General features: G+C 55.7%; 1 protein-coding gene across 1 annotated transcript; it reads right to left on the bottom strand.

Annotated features, from left to right (window-relative positions):
* Window positions 1-301: 301 nt before the first annotated feature.
* Window positions 302-17,410, bottom strand: GRK1 (G protein-coupled receptor kinase 1). Its single transcript, XM_055336185.1, has 7 exons — window positions 16,676-17,410; window positions 15,000-15,127; window positions 11,746-11,903; window positions 11,181-11,264; window positions 8,126-8,250; window positions 5,977-6,178; window positions 302-5,028 (listed from the first exon to the last, which is right to left on the bottom strand). Exons 1-7 carry the CDS (start codon window positions 17,372-17,374, stop codon window positions 4,730-4,732), a joined length of 1,695 nt encoding a protein of 564 aa, XP_055192160.1. The 5' UTR covers window positions 17,375-17,410; the 3' UTR covers window positions 302-4,729.
* Between the last annotated feature and the right edge of the window lie 882 nt (window positions 17,411-18,292).

The raw sequence follows: 18,292 nt of genomic DNA, 5'->3' as shown, positions 1-18,292 counted from the left end.
ATCCTTTCGGCTGCTGAGAATTCTCGCCGTATTTGCCCTACACGTTTTACAAATACTTGCTATAGCACTCTGGCCATGGCTTCAAGCCCTGTGGGGTCGTCCCAGCCTCCAAGCCACGTGGCACCAGCTCTGGCCATCCCATGTGGGGCTTCCTGCCTCTGGGCATAGAAGTGCCTCTCCATTCTGCCCTGGGCCTCCAGGCGGCATAGGAGGACCCTGGGCCCCATGGGGAGTGGCACCACCCCACTACTGACAGGTGGGGTGGGGTCCAGGTCCCCTCACCTCTGTCCATACCAGGGGGAAGCTGGGGGGTGGGGGGGTGAGACGCAGCACTTCCTCACAGCGAGGCTACAGGTGTGCCTTGTCGATGGGGGCCCTGCCTCGCAGGGCTGGCTCCTTCGTGCCTGTGGCTGGAGGGCCACTCCTCCTGGGGCTGCTTTCCCTGGGCCTGGTGGAGGCCTGTCTAGAGCCTAGCCTGGGTCACAGGAGGCAGAAGGCATCCCCTTGGTCCAGGGCCAGCCTACTGCTTCCTCCTCCCCAGCCTCAGTCTGCCGGGGGCTGTCCCATGTACTGCAAGGGGCTGGTCCTCACAGGTTGGGGGAGGCGGGGACGAGAGTCCACCATGCCCAGAACCAAAGTCAGCTTCGTGCTGTCCTGAAATGGGAAGGTGGCTTATGCTCCCAGCCCTCTGGGCTGGCCTGCAAGGGCCTGGGGACACTGAGTGAGCCGCCAACAACACCACTGCCATTGGAACCTGCAAGAGTGAGGACCAGCCAGACCTGCTGCCAGGAGCCCACACAACCCCACCAACACCCACGTCTGAGGCCTTGTTCATCCAGGGGCTCCCAAGGGCCTCACACAGGGATAAGCAGAGAAAGGGTTTAATCTAACTCCTAGGTCACCTGTGGCCATGGAGGAACCATTTGCTTGCCCAGGTGGACAGGCATCTCTGAGCACCTGGCATAGGTGTGGGCACAGTGAGGCATAAGGGGGCCTGCAGCAGGTGGAGAGAGGAGCACAAACAGGAATGAGACACAGCACCCATGTTTCTCTGCAGTGTCTATACAGCACTCGGCACCTGCATTTCCCTGACATGCAACCCTTACTGTCCCGGTCTCTGGCAGCTCGCTCCGCATGACCTCCTGTCCACCTAGTTAAACCCCAGGGCCTGCCTGGGGGCCTCTGTGCAAGGCAGCCACAGTGCCACCCACCTCTGCACCATCTCAAACAAGTGTGTGCAATAGAAGGGAATGAACGATGCCTATCAACACCTCTAGCTCCTGGGAGCAGCCGAGTAAAGCCACACAACGCACCAGACAGGGTCAGGCGGAGGTGTGCAAATGCAGGTGCTTGGAATTCAAAGTCTGGCAAAGACAGGCGTGGCAAGCAATTATTATAATCTGATAGTTGTACAGAAATGAGAACAGAGGCAGATCGTGTGTGTGCATGCGTCTGCAGAGGGCTGTGTCAGCACACATATGCAGGTGCATAGACGTGTGTGTGTGTGTGACTTGGAAAGAAAGAATATAACTAGCATTCATAGCATAATCTAGAATCCGTCCTCTGTTTTGCCTTTTATTTCTGCCTTTTTCTGCTTGAATAGAAAGAATTGAAACTGCATTTTTTGTTTTTCACAAACAAGAAGTCCCACTGAGTTGTTTAGATCCCAGTATCTCCGGGGCCCTGCGCTGCCCGGCCTCCTCCTGAGGAGAAATACCCTGGGGGCCGCCCCAGCGCGATGCATGTCTGGACACCCCGCCCACGCAGGTGATCCTTGCTCTGATTCCAGGCCATAGATGCCCGAGTGCCTGAGGCCAGCCCCCGTGGAGTGTGGAGGCCAGTTTCTGAAGACCCCTAGGCAGCTGCAGCACGCAGGACAGTAGGGGTAGTGACAAAAGCTCCTGTGCAGGGGCTTCCCACTTAGGCCTGGTGTGGGCAGTCCCCCAGCCAGAAACAAGCCAGCAGACTGACCAAAGCCCTGAAGCCCTGATGGCCACCTGAGGCTGAGTGAGGAGTCTGTGTCAGGGGCAGCCCTGCAGTCCAGGACGGGCAGCGTGTCCCCTAGACTCCAGCCACAGCAGAGGGGAGGACCATCATACGTGTGGGACAGCCAGACCCCTGGACTGTGCCAGGTTACGGAGCTGTGCCTGGAAGACCACCCACAGCAGAGACCCCCTGAGACCAGGAAGGAACCCGCAAGCACTGACCTGCCCCTCCCCAGACCCCCAGGAGCTCAGGGGGAGGGTGGGAGTGTCTTGCAAGAGCTGCAATTTCCACATGCTGGGCATCTTACCACAAGCACCTTGAGACTACCATTCAAGTGTGTGCAGGGTTACCTGTAGATAGGGAGTGGGGGTAGGCCTGGGGCAGCCTGAGCTCCACAGGCCAGGGAAAGGCCCCTCCTGAACAGGCCAAGAGACACGCCCAACAGACCTGCTGGTTCAACACAGTAACCACTTCCTTACACATGACGAGGATGATCGGCACCAGGCAGGCCAGATCCGGCCCATGACACCGTAACATTAGTGTAGGGTCAGGCCGTGCAACATTCGGGACACCCTCTAAGAACAATATCTGCTGCTCATCTGAAATTCAGAGCAACCCATGCCCTGTGTTTTATCTGGACATCCAAGCAGATGGGTCCCCACTGGTGGCTGTCACTGCCACAAGAGGGGTCTCCAGTAATAGGCCTACTGGGCAGCAGCCAGGCTTCCACCCACATGGTTGCTGGAATCACTCCCAGTCCTGGGCCATGGGGACCTAGAACACATTAAATGGTTTAGAAAAGCCAGAAATGGGTCTTTCTTGCACCAAAATGTAGTGATGGGACACATGTGGCCGTCACCTACTTCCATCCTGGAAGTCACACCCAGGTTTAAGGATGGGCATAGTGGTTGGCCCTGGCCCTGGCCCTGGCCTGCCTGCAGAGACCTACCAGGTGGCAGCTCTGGACTGCACACCAGAAAGCACTGGACACCTTACCAGGCCCCGCTCTTTGCCGGTGGCAGGCTACATGCTTGGCCAGGAGAGAAGGATCTTTCTGGTCCAGGGGCACTTCCAAGGTAGAAGCTTCAGATGTAGGTCTTCCAAAGAACACATATGATTCTCTCCACCACCTGGCTGGTGTCTACACCCCGGACAACTGTGTGTGCCACACACAACTCCCTACATGGCCCGGCACCTGAGCATGACTCTCCCGTGGGCTGCAGGACCCACTGTTCCCTGAAGGTGGAGGGACCTGGACTGCACACGGACTTCTGCTGGCAATGGCCCCCCAACACTCAGGGTCGACGGCCTGAGGGTGGGGGCGCCCCAACACTCGGGGTTGAAGGCCTGAGGTGGGGGTGCCCCAATACTGAATGCTGCAATCTGAGGGTGGAGACCCCCCCCATACACTCGGGGTTGATGGCCTGAAGGTGGGGACACCCTGGGACTTGGGGTTGGATCTCCAAGGCAGCTGGGACAGGAGGGGGTAACCCCAGTGCACGTGCTGAAACCAGGTAGGAGGACCCTACACTCACTCCCTCGCAGGTCCCAACATCGCCTCCTTGACGCTGTGGCATCTTCCTGGGGGCACTCTTCCCAAATGGTCCCCATACACACAGTCTTCCGTCTCACAGCCACATCACGTGGCTCTCTGACTGTCCAGTGTGTGACACGGCGTGCAGGTTGTAGAGACTCAGAAATTCTTCCCTAGTCGAGGCAGAGACCCTTCTGAAAGTACTCCACAGGCCTTGGACCACCGTTCCACCCCACCCGAGCCCTGTGTGCAGTATGGGATTCCCAGGTTGACGCCACCACATCTCAGTTCAGGAGGCCGCTACCACAGGAACCATGTTCTCCCCATCAGGACACATACAGCACACAGGGACCATGGGGTTAAAGGTGAAGCTGGAAACACAGGGGCCAGTGCCGATGATGCCCTGTGGCCAGAGGCCAAGGGAGGGCACCCCATAGGTGCTGCTGCCTCTGGGGACACAGAGAGGCTGCCCCCAGCCCACCGTAGCTGGACAAAGGGCTGTGCCAGGAGGCAGAGTGGGGCGGTGAGCAAGTGCTTGGGTTGGAAAGAGAAGATTCCTGCACACCTGTCTGCCCAGGGGGTGGGCAGCTTTGGGCCCAGGTGCCTCCAGCTGGAGATGTTCTCAGGACAGAGAGAAGCCACCCTTAGCCCCTCCTCTGGGACACCTGGGCCCAGCCTGGTCAGGGAAAGCCAGGAGCCCACACCACTCAGCACCCAACAGGTGCCAGCACCACCAGTGGGCAGTGGGTGACCAGTGCAGGCCCTGGCAGCAGCCAGCCAGCATGGGAGGTGGGGGCAGAAGCCAGGCACAGCCCAGGCCCCTCTGCTAGTGCGCAGGAGCCACCAGCTGTGGTCTGCCAACCCCTGAGCCAAGTGGGAGAAGGCATCTCCCAGACGGCAGGGCTCTGGGACATCACAGTGACGGTGCCGGGAAACAAACGGAGCATCCACCGATGTGAACAGCCCTCCGCCCCAGCGGCCCAACATGAGAGCCCGAGTCGTGCATTCTGGCATATTCCACGTGGGAACCACCATGGCATCTTTCTGAGTGAAATGGGGGAAAGGAAGTGGACTATTTATGGGCTGGGCTCCTCAGCGGCACAGGACTCTGTGCACTCTGGCCTCTCCCCTGATAGCTCTGCGGGCGCCCAGCAGCTCACAGAGGCATCCTCGCCCCTGTGGGCTGCAGAGCAACCTCTTTCTGCACGTTTAGGAAACCAGACACATCCCTGACTTGGACGCTGGGGCTGCCTCCTCCACGGCGATCCCCTTCATGTCATCAGGCATCTGCCCATCAGCGCGCCACACATTCAGCTCCGCGAACACGCCTGTCTCGATCATCTCCTCCTGCCAGGGGATGGAGCAGTTGCCCGTCGCGAACTCCTGGAAGAACTCTGTGTCGGCCTTGTCAAAGATGACACCCTTGACCGTGGAGAAGGCGCCCACGTCCTGGATGTTCTTGGCATAGACGGTCCGTGAGTCTGGTACAAAGGGGGGCGTCAGCATCCCTGTGAGGAGAGAGAAAGCACAGGATGCGGGACACCACGAAAGAAAAGAGACAGCCGCATGCTCAGTGAGCAGGGCCACTCTTCCCAAGGTGACCCGGTGGCTCCAGACAGGCTTCCCAGTGCCCAGCGGCATGAGTAGGACACAAGGGCCTTAGTGTCAGGCTGGACGTGCTTCCCCGGGTGCCCACCACGCTCTGGCCGGCATTCTCATACCAGCCTCCCCGAGGCGTCATCAGCGGCAGGTGGGACACCTTGAACCCAGCTCAGGACTTAGCTCCTCACCTTCTTTCCAAAGCTGCTTCTCTTCCAACCTGCTCAAGATCCCCGGCGCCCTAGTCTCCAGATACAGAATGCCAGACACACCCTGGCCCCAGCCTCTCCCGGCCGCCATCCTCCCCACACCAGCTCCCCCGGCAGAGCCCCTTCCCTGCAGAAGTAACTTCTGTCCTGGGGTATCTGATGCCCAGGGCTCCCGCGTGGAGTCCCGTATTCACACGCCTCCTACAGGCTCTGTGGTAAGGCTGCGTCCACACATGTGCACCTGACACCTGACACCTGACACCTGACAACACATACTGTTGAATGAATGAGTTTGTACCAAGCAGACAGCTTGAGGAATCCCACACTATCCCGGGTACGGCTCCTCAAAAGTGCAGGGTGTAGGAATTGACACAGAGGCCTGGGCCTTCGGTTCCCAGAGCAGCATGTCCCCCACGCATCCCATCCAACCTCTACCAGCCTGAGAAACCTGTGCGTTAACCCCCAGGTCTGGGTTGTGGAGTGACAGGGCTGGGGGGCGGGTGGTCATCGGGGCAGGATGGTGGCTGGGCGAGGCTCTGCTGGCATCGCCACTAATCTCAGGACCTTCCAACAGCAGGCCAGGCAAGCACGGACCCCCCCCAACAGCCCACCCTCGACCCCGCAGATCCAAAGACGAGGAGACAGTACCAGCCTCGAGCTGCCTCCAGTTGATGTCCTTGAAGAGGGGGCTGGCGCGGAGCCCATCACATGTCCCATCTCTGAACCCCAGGCGCTTCTCGGGGTCCTTCTCCAACAGTGCCTCACAGAAGTCCTTGCTGACCTGGCTGAACTTGTCTGGGTACTTGATGGCCTCCGAGAGGACCCGCTGCTTCAGCTCCTTGTTCTCTACCTGCACAGCAGGATACACCACGTCACACGGAGCCCGCAGAGTCCATGGAGTCCGTGTACGGCTGAGCCAGTGTGCCTCCCAAGAAGACACATGCGCACATGACCACGCAAAGGGCTCAGGACCTCCAGCCAGAGGACAGGCCCCCGCAGTGCTGGTCGAGGCAGCTGTGGTGCCCAGGGAGCTATGGGCACACTTACATAACTGTCCCTCACCCCCTGGAGGGAACAGGAAACAGGAGACTGGGTGGAAGCAGGGCCAGCCAGTGCTGCCTGGTTCTGGGTCTGCTTTGCCACAGACCCCCATTTCCAGCAACCAGGGAAAGGGCCTGCACAGCCAGTAGGAGGCCCCACTATGACCCCAGATCGCCCTGTGCCTCGGCGGCCTGTCTCCACCCAGCTCGGGCAAACACAGGCCATCTGCTTTTGCCACAGATTAGATCTGTGTCTCCAAAAACGTCACAGACCCAGGCTCGCCCACAGCTGCCCTTCTGGGATGTTTCTTTCCTTCGCCACGAGTCTGACACTTGAGACAAGGAGCTGTGTGGGCCTACCATGCTTGTTCTGTCCGAGCCCATCAGGAAACCGGGGTTCTGCTCGGGGCCGTGGGGTCTCCCCCACCAGAGGCCAGGCCCCCATGCACAGACCACACATGGCTTTGCCTTGCCTTGCTCTTCCAAGTGGATGTCAGGAGAGCAAACGGGTTAGTCGAGTTCAGGCTTATGTGCAGAGACCCCAAGCAACCCCGTGAGTGAGCGGCAGAGACACCACTCTCAGGAGACTGCACGTGGCTTATTTCCACACGTGTCTCAGGACCAGAGTGGGCCTGGGGATGGACACGCTAGGAGAGGACCCCACACAGTGAAGTGAGAGGGACGTGACCTCCAGGCATGTCGGCATGTCTAAACACTGCTGTTTGCCACAGCTGCCCCTGAGGTGCCCCTCACCCTGGTTCCTGTCCACCTGGCTGACCGCAGCCACCAAGCCTCAAGCCCACCCACACCTGACCCATGAGAAGAGGCTGGCTTTGCTCCCTCAGTTTTGAGCAGGTGGTGAGGTCCCCAGATATCATCTATGGGCACCCCTCTTCTCACTGTGCTTGAGAAATCTGTTTTTTACAAATGGCAGGTTTGTGGCAACATGGCAGCACATGAGTCTGTTGGCACCATTTTTCCAACAGCACATGCTCACTGTATGTTTCTGTTATGTGGTGTTCCTCACAAGATCTCAAATGTGTTCATTATCATTACATCTGTTATGGTGATCTATGATCAGTGATCACAGCTCACTGAGAACCCTGAGGACGGTCAGCTCTAAAGAATTTGCTAATTAAGGGACATGGACTGTTTCTTAGACATAAAGCCACTGCTCACTATGCAGACTACGGCATGCTGTAAACACAACTTTTACGTCGACCAGGAAACCGAGAAGTTCATCTCACTCACTTTACCATGGCATCGCTTCATTATGGTGGTCTGAGCTGGACCCAAGTGGTCTCTGAGATGAGCCCGACTCTGGGCACATGGTGCAGGAGATGGGCACGGTGGGGGTCAGGGGTTAGGCATAGCAAGCCCATGCCTGCTGCCCCCTGTTCAGAAAGGCTGCCATCCGTGTCAGAGCAGGTTCTCAACACGCGGGTGATGGGGAACTTGCTGTCTGCAGCAGAAGCACGAAGGGGGCAAGCCTGCACCCCTTTCCTCCCAGGACTGGCTTGGCCTGGGGGTGCCAAGCGCTACTCTCAGGGGAGGTTTGGGGATGCCCAGGCATGGCTGGTCCTGAAACACATCTTAGCATGGGGCGCTCCCTGATATGAATAGATGAGGCCACCATGTCTCCTCTCCTGCCCAGAAAGGACTTGCCACAAGAAGCCTAGCACTCAGGAAGGGCCAGCTGCCCCCTAAGGATGGTGGTCATGGGGTGGCTATAGGACACATCCCGAGAGACCTCCTACCTTCTCTCCTCGGGCACGGAAGGGTCCTCTGGCTGCGATCATCTCATACAGTGTCACCCCCAGAGCAAAGTAATCCACGGAAAAGTCATACTCCTCACCACGCAAGAGCTCAGGGGCCATGAAGCCTGCCGGGCAAGACACAGCGCATGGTGGTGAGCACTCCCTGCCCTGGCAGGTGCACAACTGACACTGCCCTGCACACGACTATGGACTTCCCATCCTACCCCTTCTGTGCTGGGGCTGCCCATATACTGTGAGGTGGTAACCAGCACCCCTGGCCACACCGGGAGTTAGAACCCCCAGCTGTCATGCCCAAAACTGTCTCCAGACACTGCTGAGCATCTCCTCTGGCAGAGCTGCCCCTGGTTGAGAACCACTGCTCGCCACATAAGCAGTGAAGCCCCATCTCCCCCATGGCACCCTGGGCACACAACCAGACAGACAGTCCTTGCTCACCACACAGAGCAACTGTGACCTGTGGTGCCATGTAGCACATGTCAGAGACAGGTGCTAGGGGGGTATGCTCAGAGACAGGTGATGGGGGATATGGTCAGAGACAGGTGCTACCAGCTCCTTCCCAAAAGGGCCCAGCGGACAAATTTAAGCAAAACAGTCCAAAAAGCAATGCAGATGCCCATCACTGCCCCATAGGCACTCATGCCAGGTCTGTGCCACATCAGGGGAGCTGGGGCCATGTGGGGAGCCCTGCATCTTGGAAGGTTCACACCCCTGAAAGCAAGCTCTAGACCTCCCTAAACTGCCACTGTACGGAAGCCAGCCAGCACATAGGAGGGGCGGGCAGTCCATTCCCTGGGGACCAGGGGCAGGTGCTATGGGTTGGGACGGGGCTTCTGTGCCCAACGGCTTCAGACATTCCAAGGTAAGCAATGCTGATGTGTCTGTGGATTTCTGGTACTGCCTGGCCTCAATATACCAAGTTCAGAGCCAGTCTCTAAGAGGGGATGTGCTTGGCAACAGCAGCCAAGCTGAGGTGACCACAGACTCACTTCTTCCCAAAGAGGCTACAAGAGTCAAACTCCATAGACCCTTCTGGCCCTGACAGCCCATTTCCCCTTTGTGGGTCCGCTTCTCAGGAATTATCCAGATGGCTCAGACGCTGTGAGAAAGACATGTTTAACAGACCACCACTTTCAGATTAAAACAGGGCCTGGGAGAAAGCCTCACCAGGCCAAAGGGAGGGGATCAATTTCTGTAGCAAATATCCCAGGGGTGGGTGGCCTCTAGTCTGCTTCCCAGCTCAGTCCAGGTTGACACATCATTTTCTATCTCAAGGACCTACATGGCATCTGGGACAAAGTAACAGAAAACATCTGTCACCTGAAGGAGCAGATGGGTGAGTAAGTGAGTGAGTGGGTGAGTGAGCGAGCAGGTGAGTGAGCAGGTGGGTGAGTAAGTGAGAAGGTAAGTGAGTGAGTGAACAGGTGGGTGAGTGAGTGAGTGAGCAGGTGAGTGAGCAGGTAAGCAAGCGAGTAAGTAAGTGAGTGAACACTACTCAGTCTAGTTATTAATTCCTCCTCACGTTGACTCAGCCCTGTGTCTGGGCTGGAAACCCTGTGGGTTCGGAGGGCACGCCCACATGTCCTCTGTGCCTGGGTCACAGCTCGATGACTGCGTGCAGAGGCTTGGCTCCAGGGGCTCCAGCAGGCAGGGCACAGAGAGGCCAGGGAGAGGCACACAGTAGGCTGCAGCCCAACCTACACCTGCCTCCCCATCTGCTGCACCTCTTTGGAGGTCACACCCTGCACCTGGCCCCAAATGCTCAAAAGATGCGTCCTCAACTCAGAGAAAGGCAGCAGCCATGGCAAAGCCAGGGGGCCCTCTGGTGGCCGGCAGAGCCCTCGCATTCTGTGCCACCGGGGGCGGGTGTTGCTCAAATCAGACTACTTGGAATCCAGCTTGTGGTGCCTTATTCTCTGGGTCTTTCTCCTAATGACTGGAATCACCCTAAAATATGTGGAGAGTGTTTCTGCTCACATGATCGCACACAGGGCTGGAAGGTCATAGACTAAGGCCAAAGATCTGGAAAACTCAAGATAGGACCTTCCCTAAATGAAGCCTCAGATGAGGACAGACCCTCCATGACATCAGGGACAACCCCAAAGGGGCCCAGAGCACAGGACAGGAGGATTCAGGGACACAGACAGTCCAAGTGGCCCCAATCTCAGTGGCAGCATTTCCCCCAAAGTCACATTAAACCAGGAAAGGATTCGCTGGGCATCCCTGGACCTTCTGGAACATGGAAAGGCAGGGCATTGACCCCATATGCGGTGGGCACAGGTGTAGGGGCCGCATCATGGCACTGAGTCCCCCTGCCCCTGGGCTGCCTGCTGCGCCCACCCCAACTTGAAGGCCCTGCTTCCCCCCACCTGAGGGGAGTAGAGGTGTGGGGGAGCAGCAGGATGTGTTGTGTGCACACACACATACACATGGACACGTGTGCACATGCATGCAGACATGTGTGTGCATGTTGATGCACGTGCACATACACATATGGACATGCATGTGCACATATGGACATGCCTGCATGCAGCCACAGATGCATGTGTGCATACGTACATACACACGGACACGTGTGCACACACATGCACACATTCTGGACAAGAGAAGCCCCCTCCAAGCCTCACACTCCACCCTGGATTCCCTTGGACTGCAAAGACCCTGGCCACATGGAGGGGGGCTACCCCAGGTGGCTCTCCCAGTCTGCCCACCTCAGTGGGGGTCTTATTCTCTTGAGGGCAGGCTGGTGACCAATGTAGTGCAGACCCTTAGGGCTCTGACCAACAGGGCTGAGCACTCAAGACAAATGCACTCTGCTAATGTCCAGGAAGCCACTGATGCAGAAGCTGCATCACAGAGGCTGTGGCCAGAACTGCCGCCCCTCCAGCAGCTACAACCTGCTGGGCATATGCCCTGGCCAGAGCCAGTGGTTTCACTATTTGCTATGAGGGGTGGGGATACCCAAAAGTCCCCAGGGCCTCATGCCCACCCCACCCCCAGAAAAGAGGTGGCCCCATGCTTGACCTCGGGCACTAACCTGGGGTCCCTGCATAGCCCTTGGTCTTGGTCTGCCCGTCCTTCAGCTCCACAGCCAGCCCAAGGTCAGAAATTCGGATATTGCCTGAAAGCAAACATAGGCTGAGGTCACACACGGCTCCACAGAACTAGGGCACTTTGATTCCCAGCACCTGCAGGAGCCAAGTGCAGCCTCTGCACACATGCACACACTTGCACACAAGGGCACGCCTATGCCCATGGGCAGGCACTCACAGCACATGCCCACCCAAGGGCCCCGAGGCCTCAGCACCCCCCACCCTGTCCCCAGCAGAGGACAGCACCTGTCACTGTGATTGGGGGCACAATCCACCCAAATCCCATTTCAAGAATGCCCCACATTTGTGTGACTTAAAGACACAAAGGGAGGGTATCTAAAAGGACATAAAGCAAACCGAGATCTCTATTTACCATCTAATGAGAATCCCATAAAAGGCACAAAGAGTGACCAGTCTATCCTCTTATGGATGATCCGTTGGGCCACGGAGGAGAGCTGGCAGGTGAGGGGAGGCTGGGCAGGAAAATGCCAGGAGGGGAGGCTGCCTCACCGTCATCATCCAGAAGTACGTTCTCAGGCTTGAGGTCTCGGTAGACAATGCCCCTCTGATGCAGGTGCTCCAGGCCACTGATGATCTGGGCTGTGTAGAAGATAGCACGTGGCTCCTGGAAGCCAGGGCTCTCCTCATTCACATTGTAGATGTGGTACCTGGGTCAGACCACACAGAGGCCCATGACTCTCTGGGACAACAAGTGGGATGCCCACAGTTTCTAAGGAAGTAAAATCTCCCAAAACAGTGAGAGCCTCAGAATCCCATGCTGTCAGCGAAGTGTCTGGTCACTGTGGGGCCCCAGCATCAGCCAGAAGAGCCTGCAGCAGTGCCAAGAGGCCCTGGCAGCTGGTGTTTGTGTCCTCACAAACCTGTCACCACAACCATTGCGAGAAGAGCAAGGCATAAGAGCTCACTGCTCTCCCCACCTCACCCACACTGGTCTGCACAGGCTAGGAAATGAACCCCAGAGCCATTTCACCATTGCCAGCCAAAGGAGGAAGGGCAGAGGATGGTGAAGGGCCCGGGGCAGGGAGCCTGAGTCCCCTCAAACACAAGCAGTCAATCCAGTGTCCATGGAAGCACGTTGGCCATTTCACCGAGCCCAAGCACAGACTCCTGGGTGGGCCTGCTGTAGGTAGGGTTTCCTTCCTGCTTCTCTCCTCCTATGACTGTGCTGCTCATCTTTTCCACTATTACTTTCTACAGAGAAGCAAGATCTAACAAATAAAAGGAAACAAACTATTTATGTCAGGTAGCAATCAGTGAGAGGCAGGCCAAGAAAACAGGAGAGAAAGCCTCAAATCAGTCATGATGACAAGATAAATGGCTTTTATGTTACATTTATATTATCGTATAGCGCAGTATATTTAGTACAGTGTAGATAAGGTATGTAACATTGTGTAGGATAGTATAGAATAGCACAGTGTAATATTGTGTAGTATGATGTAGCGTGGTAGAGTTAAGCACAGCATATCACAGTGCAAAAGTGTATAATGTAGTACAGCATGACACGGCATCACATAATACAGTGTGATGGAGTATAGTGTAGTACAGTATAGTGTGGTATATAGTACAGTGTAGTACATGTAGCATAGTATAGTGTGATAGTGTAGTACGGTGTAGCATAAAGTAACATAGAGTAGTATGGCATAATACAGCATAGTATAGTAGAGAGCAGCATAGTGCAGTATGGTGTAATACAATACAGTGTAATGCAGAATGGCATAATGCAGTGTAATATACAGTAGTGTAGTAAGACATAGTATAGCATAGTATAGTATGGTACGGCACGGTGTAGCACAGTAGAGTGTAGTAGTACATGGCAATGTAGTGTAGTATGATTTAATGTAGTATAGCATGATGTATTATGGAGCAGCATAGTGTGGCATAGTATAATATCAGTAGTTTAATACGGTATAACCGTATAATACGGTATATACCGTATAATACGGTAGCATAGTGTGGCATGGTTTAGTAGAGTGGAGTGGAGTGTCATATGCTGTAATATCATGTCGTGCAGTATGGTGTAGCATAATCTGGTATAGAGAAGTATAGTGTAGTATAGTGTAGCATAGGGTAGTAGCATAGTATGGTGTAGTGTAGTGTAATACAGAATAGCATAGTACATCATAGTACGGATGGTATGGTATGGAATGGTGTGATGGGGTACAGTGCAGCACATGTAGGAGGGTAGACAACGGTGTAGTATAATACAGAGCAGTACTATAGTATGATATAGTACTGTATAATGTGCTATCGTGTACTATAATCTGGTATAATGTATTAGTGTAGTATGGTACAGTGTAGTATGGTGTATAATATTGTGTAGTGTGGTATGGTGTAGTATAATGCACTGTAGAGTAGTATGGTATAGTGCGGTATAGTATAGTACTATGTAGCAATATATAGTATAATATACTGTAGTATACTGTAATATGGTGTGGCATAGCACAGTTTAGTATAGTATAATATAGTGTAGGACAGGGTGGTATAGTACAGTACAGTGTGCTATAGCATGGTGTAGTATAGTACAGTGTAGTGTAGTATGGTATAGTAGAGGACAGTGGGGTGTAGTACAGGATGGTGGGGTGTAGTACAAGACAGTGGGGTATATAGTACAGGACAGTGGGGTGTAGTACAGGATGACAGGGTGTAGTAGAGGACAGTGGAATGTAGTACAGGATGGCGGGGTATAGTACAGGACGGCAGGGTGCAGTACAGGATGGCAGGGTATAGTACAGGACAGTGGGGGTGCAGTACAGGATGGCAGGGAGTAGTACAGGACAGTGGGTTATAGTACAGGACAACAGGGTGTAGTACAGGACAGCAGGGTGTAGTATAGGACAGCGGGGTGTAGTATAGGATGGCAGGGTGTAGTACAGGATGGTGGGGTGTAGTATGGTATATGTGATGCCCTGTAGTAGCATGCAGTACAGTACAGTGTCATGATAGTCTCTGCTCTCTAGGTCATGTTGCATGAACCTCCTAGTCTCTTCTCTCCTCTCCATGTGGCTTCACAAACGTTCCTTAGTCAAGGCCTCAGAATTCCCACCTGGAAAACATGGCCAACATACACATGACATATCTTCAATGAAGCTGAATCCACCAGGCAGAATGGAGGCAGGGGCTTGCACAGAACACCAACAGCAATGGCCCCATCTGTGACATGTGACACCCTTTCAGGTTTCTTACACATATTAACAGACTCTCCATAATGCCCCGAGAACACTAGTTTTACAGACCAGTGCATGGAGGCAAGAGCAGTCAGACTGCCTGGGCTGCACCTGGGTCTTTCCCTACTGAAAGCCAGTGGCCTGACATCCTCCAGAGTCCAGGGCTGGGTCCTCAGACGCCCGGCAAATCCAGACACTGTATCCACTGGCAGCAAAGCGCCGGTCCCAGAACTTGGCCACGTCATGTTTCCAGCTCTGCCATCATCCCCAAGAGCAGGTCACAATGCAGTGTCCTCAACCCCTGCCCTCCACCCAAGCCTTCTTTCATCTGTCTGCCCAGTTAGCACTTGCCCTGTGGCACCCTGTGCTACTGCTGCCTCCACCCCTATGTGGCCACATGAACCTCAGGTCCACCAGGAGCTAGAGAGCCACGGGCCATCTGCCCTTGGTCCCACATTTCACATAGGACTGCAGAGTATCAGCCACTGGGGGACAGGAGGAGCATGTTGATGGGGGCCCAGGGCTTTACCTCAGGTCACCATATTCTCTACACGTGTGGGCAGCCCCCCCCCCATTTACCTTATGTCGCCTCCATTCATGATGGTCATCACCAGACAGAGGTCAGTCTTGGTTTCAAATGCATAGGCCAGAGAGACTATAAACCTGCTGTGTACCTTTGCTAGAATCTTCTTCTCCACCATAGCACCCTGAAAAGCAAGATGTCGAATATTATCAGGTTTAAGCAGGATGTCACCAAAAAGACCAAGTCCCACATGCCAGAAAATAGATGCAAACACACTTGAAGGAGCTTGCACCACACAACTGCAAACAACCTACAGACATCTCACTCATCCCCCAACCAGCCGTGCAAATGTGTGGGTGTACAGAGGACTCGCCAGCAAGGGGCAGGAGTCAGACCACCAGCCTTAAAAACGCCGGAGGACCCAGCACAGGCAATGGCAGCCTGTGTGGTGCTGACCTTCCTTCCGGGCCTTAGGTACACCCGGCCAGCTTGCCCACTGCAACCCCAGGCCCCAACCTCCTCTCCAGGCCCTGGGCAGTGGCCAGCCAGGGACCCAGCAGCATCTCTTCATCTTCCAACTGTATTTTAAAACCTCACGATGTCCATTTAACATGTTTTTTAAAATTATGTTTGGGTAAGGAGGGTAGAATTCCTTTTGGAAGGAGGGATCCTGGTGTTCTGGGAGCCCTCTGCATCCACACTACGGAGCAGATGTCAGGTTGCTCTTGCTGAGTATTAGGCTCAGTGAGGACCCCGACCTCGGACAGAAGATGCTGGGTTCAGACCACACGTGGACAGTTGGAAGGGATGCCTGCTTGTCCCGTAGCCCCAAAGGGACAGCACTACTGAGAAGCCCTGGGGCGGGCACCCTGGGTGGCTGCTGTTAACCCCAAAAGTTGCATTTGTGCTCCATTGGCAGGAAAGACAAGGAACCACATGGGATGAGACAAGTTCCTACAAAACAGCAGCTTCCACTGTCCTGCCTCAACGGAGCCTGACCCCCATGCAGAGCAGACCCCATGCAGCAACCCCATGTGCTTGGTTCACTCCGGCCCGGAGAAAGCATGGCGGATGCTACCAGGCTTGGCTGGACTCCCAGCGGCTGGACTCCCAGCGTGCTCTCCATCACAGACAAGCCAGGGCCAAGAGAGCTCCAGGAAGCCAACAGCCTCCCCCAACACTTGTTCCCATATTTCATGATGGTGGTAAAAACACAAGATGGCTGGCAGAAGGGGCACCTAGGATGGTGCAGTCATTTGGGTGTCCCACTCTTGGTTTCAGTTCAGGTCATGATCTCAGGGTCAGGGTCATGGGACTGAGTCCTGCGTTGGGCTCTGCACTCAGCTCAGAGTCTGCTTAAGACTCTCTTTCCCTCTGCCTTTACCCCACCTTCCCCACTCGTGCACACGTGTTCTCTAAAATAAATCTTAAAAAAAAAATGACAGCTGGCAGGATATGCAATACCGCCCACACTAACAAACACCTCTAAGGCCGCCTCTGATGAGGGGTCAGGGCAAACCCTGTGGTGTGCAGAGTGCTGGGCCAGGGTGGCAGAGCTGAGAACAGCCCCCTCTATGCCCCAGGGGCCAGGCCCTTGGTTCAGGATCAGGAGGCTGCCCAATAGGAGGGGCCCGGTGTCCCAAGGTCAGAGGAGCCAGCCCACAAAGGGCCCCGCGCAGGACTGGACACAGCCTGATGGCCCTCCCACCACCGTGAACAGTCAGCTGCCCACCTGGTACCCCTTCCTTTTCTTGAGTCTCTTCTTGTTGAGCTTCTTACACGCATACAACTTGCCAGTTGCCTTCATCTGGCAGGCAGACACCTCCCCGAAACCACCTTTCCCCAGGACCCTGAAGTCCAGGAACCAGTCCTCCCCTGTAGGCTGGGCCTCCAGCCACTTCCACTGCAGGAACCTCTGGAAGTACAGGCTGCCCAGGTACTCCTGGAAGGGTGCCTGGCTCAGGTGCTCCAGGGTAGCCTGCAGCAGGGGCTGGAACAGCCCATCCTCACTTGCCGTGGGCCCTTCCCGGAACTTGGCCACTACCCCCTCATCCAGGAAGCTGCAGGAGAGCTTGGCCTGGGGATCCAGGTACTCAGCCAGGATGGCCCGGGCCTTCTGTGGCCGGAGGTCGTCATCTGCAGTGTCATAGTCCTCGATGTCCTTCCAGAGCTCCAGAGCTGGCACATGCCTCTCATCAGCCCCCAGGAACTGCTGGAAAAGCCGCTTGCCGATGGGCTGCTCTGAGCACACACTTGGGAATGCCAGGTCCAGGCTCTCCCGGAGGCCCTCACACTTGGACAGTGGAGGCAACTTGAGCTTAGCCAGGTACTTCCTGTCCCGAGAAGATGGGCCACTGCTCCCATCGAAGCTGCCCCGGGCAGCAATGAAGGCTGAGTTGGCCACCACCGTCTCCAGGGAACCGAAATCCATCCCGGTGTTGGCCTCCTGCCGAGTTAGGCACGAGAGGCCTGACCCACTGTCCGGGGCCTGTGCCCCTGCCCTCCCCAGACTGCAGGCGTCCCAATAGGTGAAGAGTGACTGGGGGCCTCGCCGGGAGCCCAGGGAACCCAGCTGACACAGCTCCAGCCAAATCCCAGCCCAGGGTCACAGAGCAGGTGCCAGAAAAAGACAATCCTCTAAGCTGCTTCCAGGCGGATTAGATGCCCATCCTCCCCATTGCTTCCTCTGAGGACAAAGTGCAGACCCCGATGCACCTCCCTGAAGCTGCCCTGTTGGGTCCTCAGCCCTGGCAGGTGGCGCACCTGCTTGTTCCCCTGCGTGAGCCAGAGGCCAAACAGAAAGCAGAGGGGCCTGGGAGAAACCCCAACTTAATATAAGATGGCTGTGGCTTTCCTACTGTATTTCATCTTTGTCTTAATAGAAAGCAGGAGGAAAAACAGCTGATAGCAGGAATTCAGAGAGGAAAAAACCCACAGTGAACAGCTCACTGGGTATTCGAGAGTGAAACCACTGGCAGGGGGACTGGTTAGTATGTGGGGACCTGGCCTGACACTGACAGGAGCCTGCCCTCAGGTCACCTGCCAGCTCTGAGGACCTAAGGTAACCTCAGCACCTGCCGGGGGATCAGCTCCGCATCAGCTCCCTCCCCTCTCCTGAGCTGTGCCAGCAAAACATAAACACCCAAGAGAAGCTTCAGGTGAAGTTAGAAGCAGGAGACCCCCAGCCACAACCAGGGCTGAGGCCTCAAACAGAGAAACAGGAATGAGAGGGCAATGATGAGATGAGGCCAGGGACACACCTGGAGGCATATCTGGGGGACACACCTGGGGGACACACCTGGGGCACATCCCTGAGGGACATACCTGGGGGCACACACCTAAAGGCACA

This window comes from Nyctereutes procyonoides, unplaced genomic scaffold (genome assembly GCF_905146905.1).
Source record: "Nyctereutes procyonoides isolate TBG_1078 unplaced genomic scaffold, NYPRO_anot_genome, whole genome shotgun sequence".
In the NCBI taxonomy this organism is placed as follows: Eukaryota; Metazoa; Chordata; class Mammalia; order Carnivora; family Canidae; genus Nyctereutes; species Nyctereutes procyonoides.
The sequence above is the reverse complement of the archived record's forward strand: the minus strand, read 5'-3'. Positions and strand labels throughout refer to the sequence as shown.

Bases quoted from the DNA above. Each gene is read 5' to 3' on its own strand.
- GRK1 (XM_055336185.1), bottom strand. From the start codon at position 17,374: ATGGATTTCGGTTCCCTGGAGACGGTGGTGGCCAACTCAGCCTTCATT. The intron at 8,251-11,180 runs GTTAGTGCCCGA...CTTGCCCGGCAG, and splicing joins GGGCTATGCAGGGACCCCAG to GCTTCATGGCCCCTGAGCTC. The intron at 6,179-8,125 runs GTAGGAGGTCTC...CCTGCTGTGCAG, and splicing joins TCCGTGCCCGAGGAGAGAAG to GTAGAGAACAAGGAGCTGAA.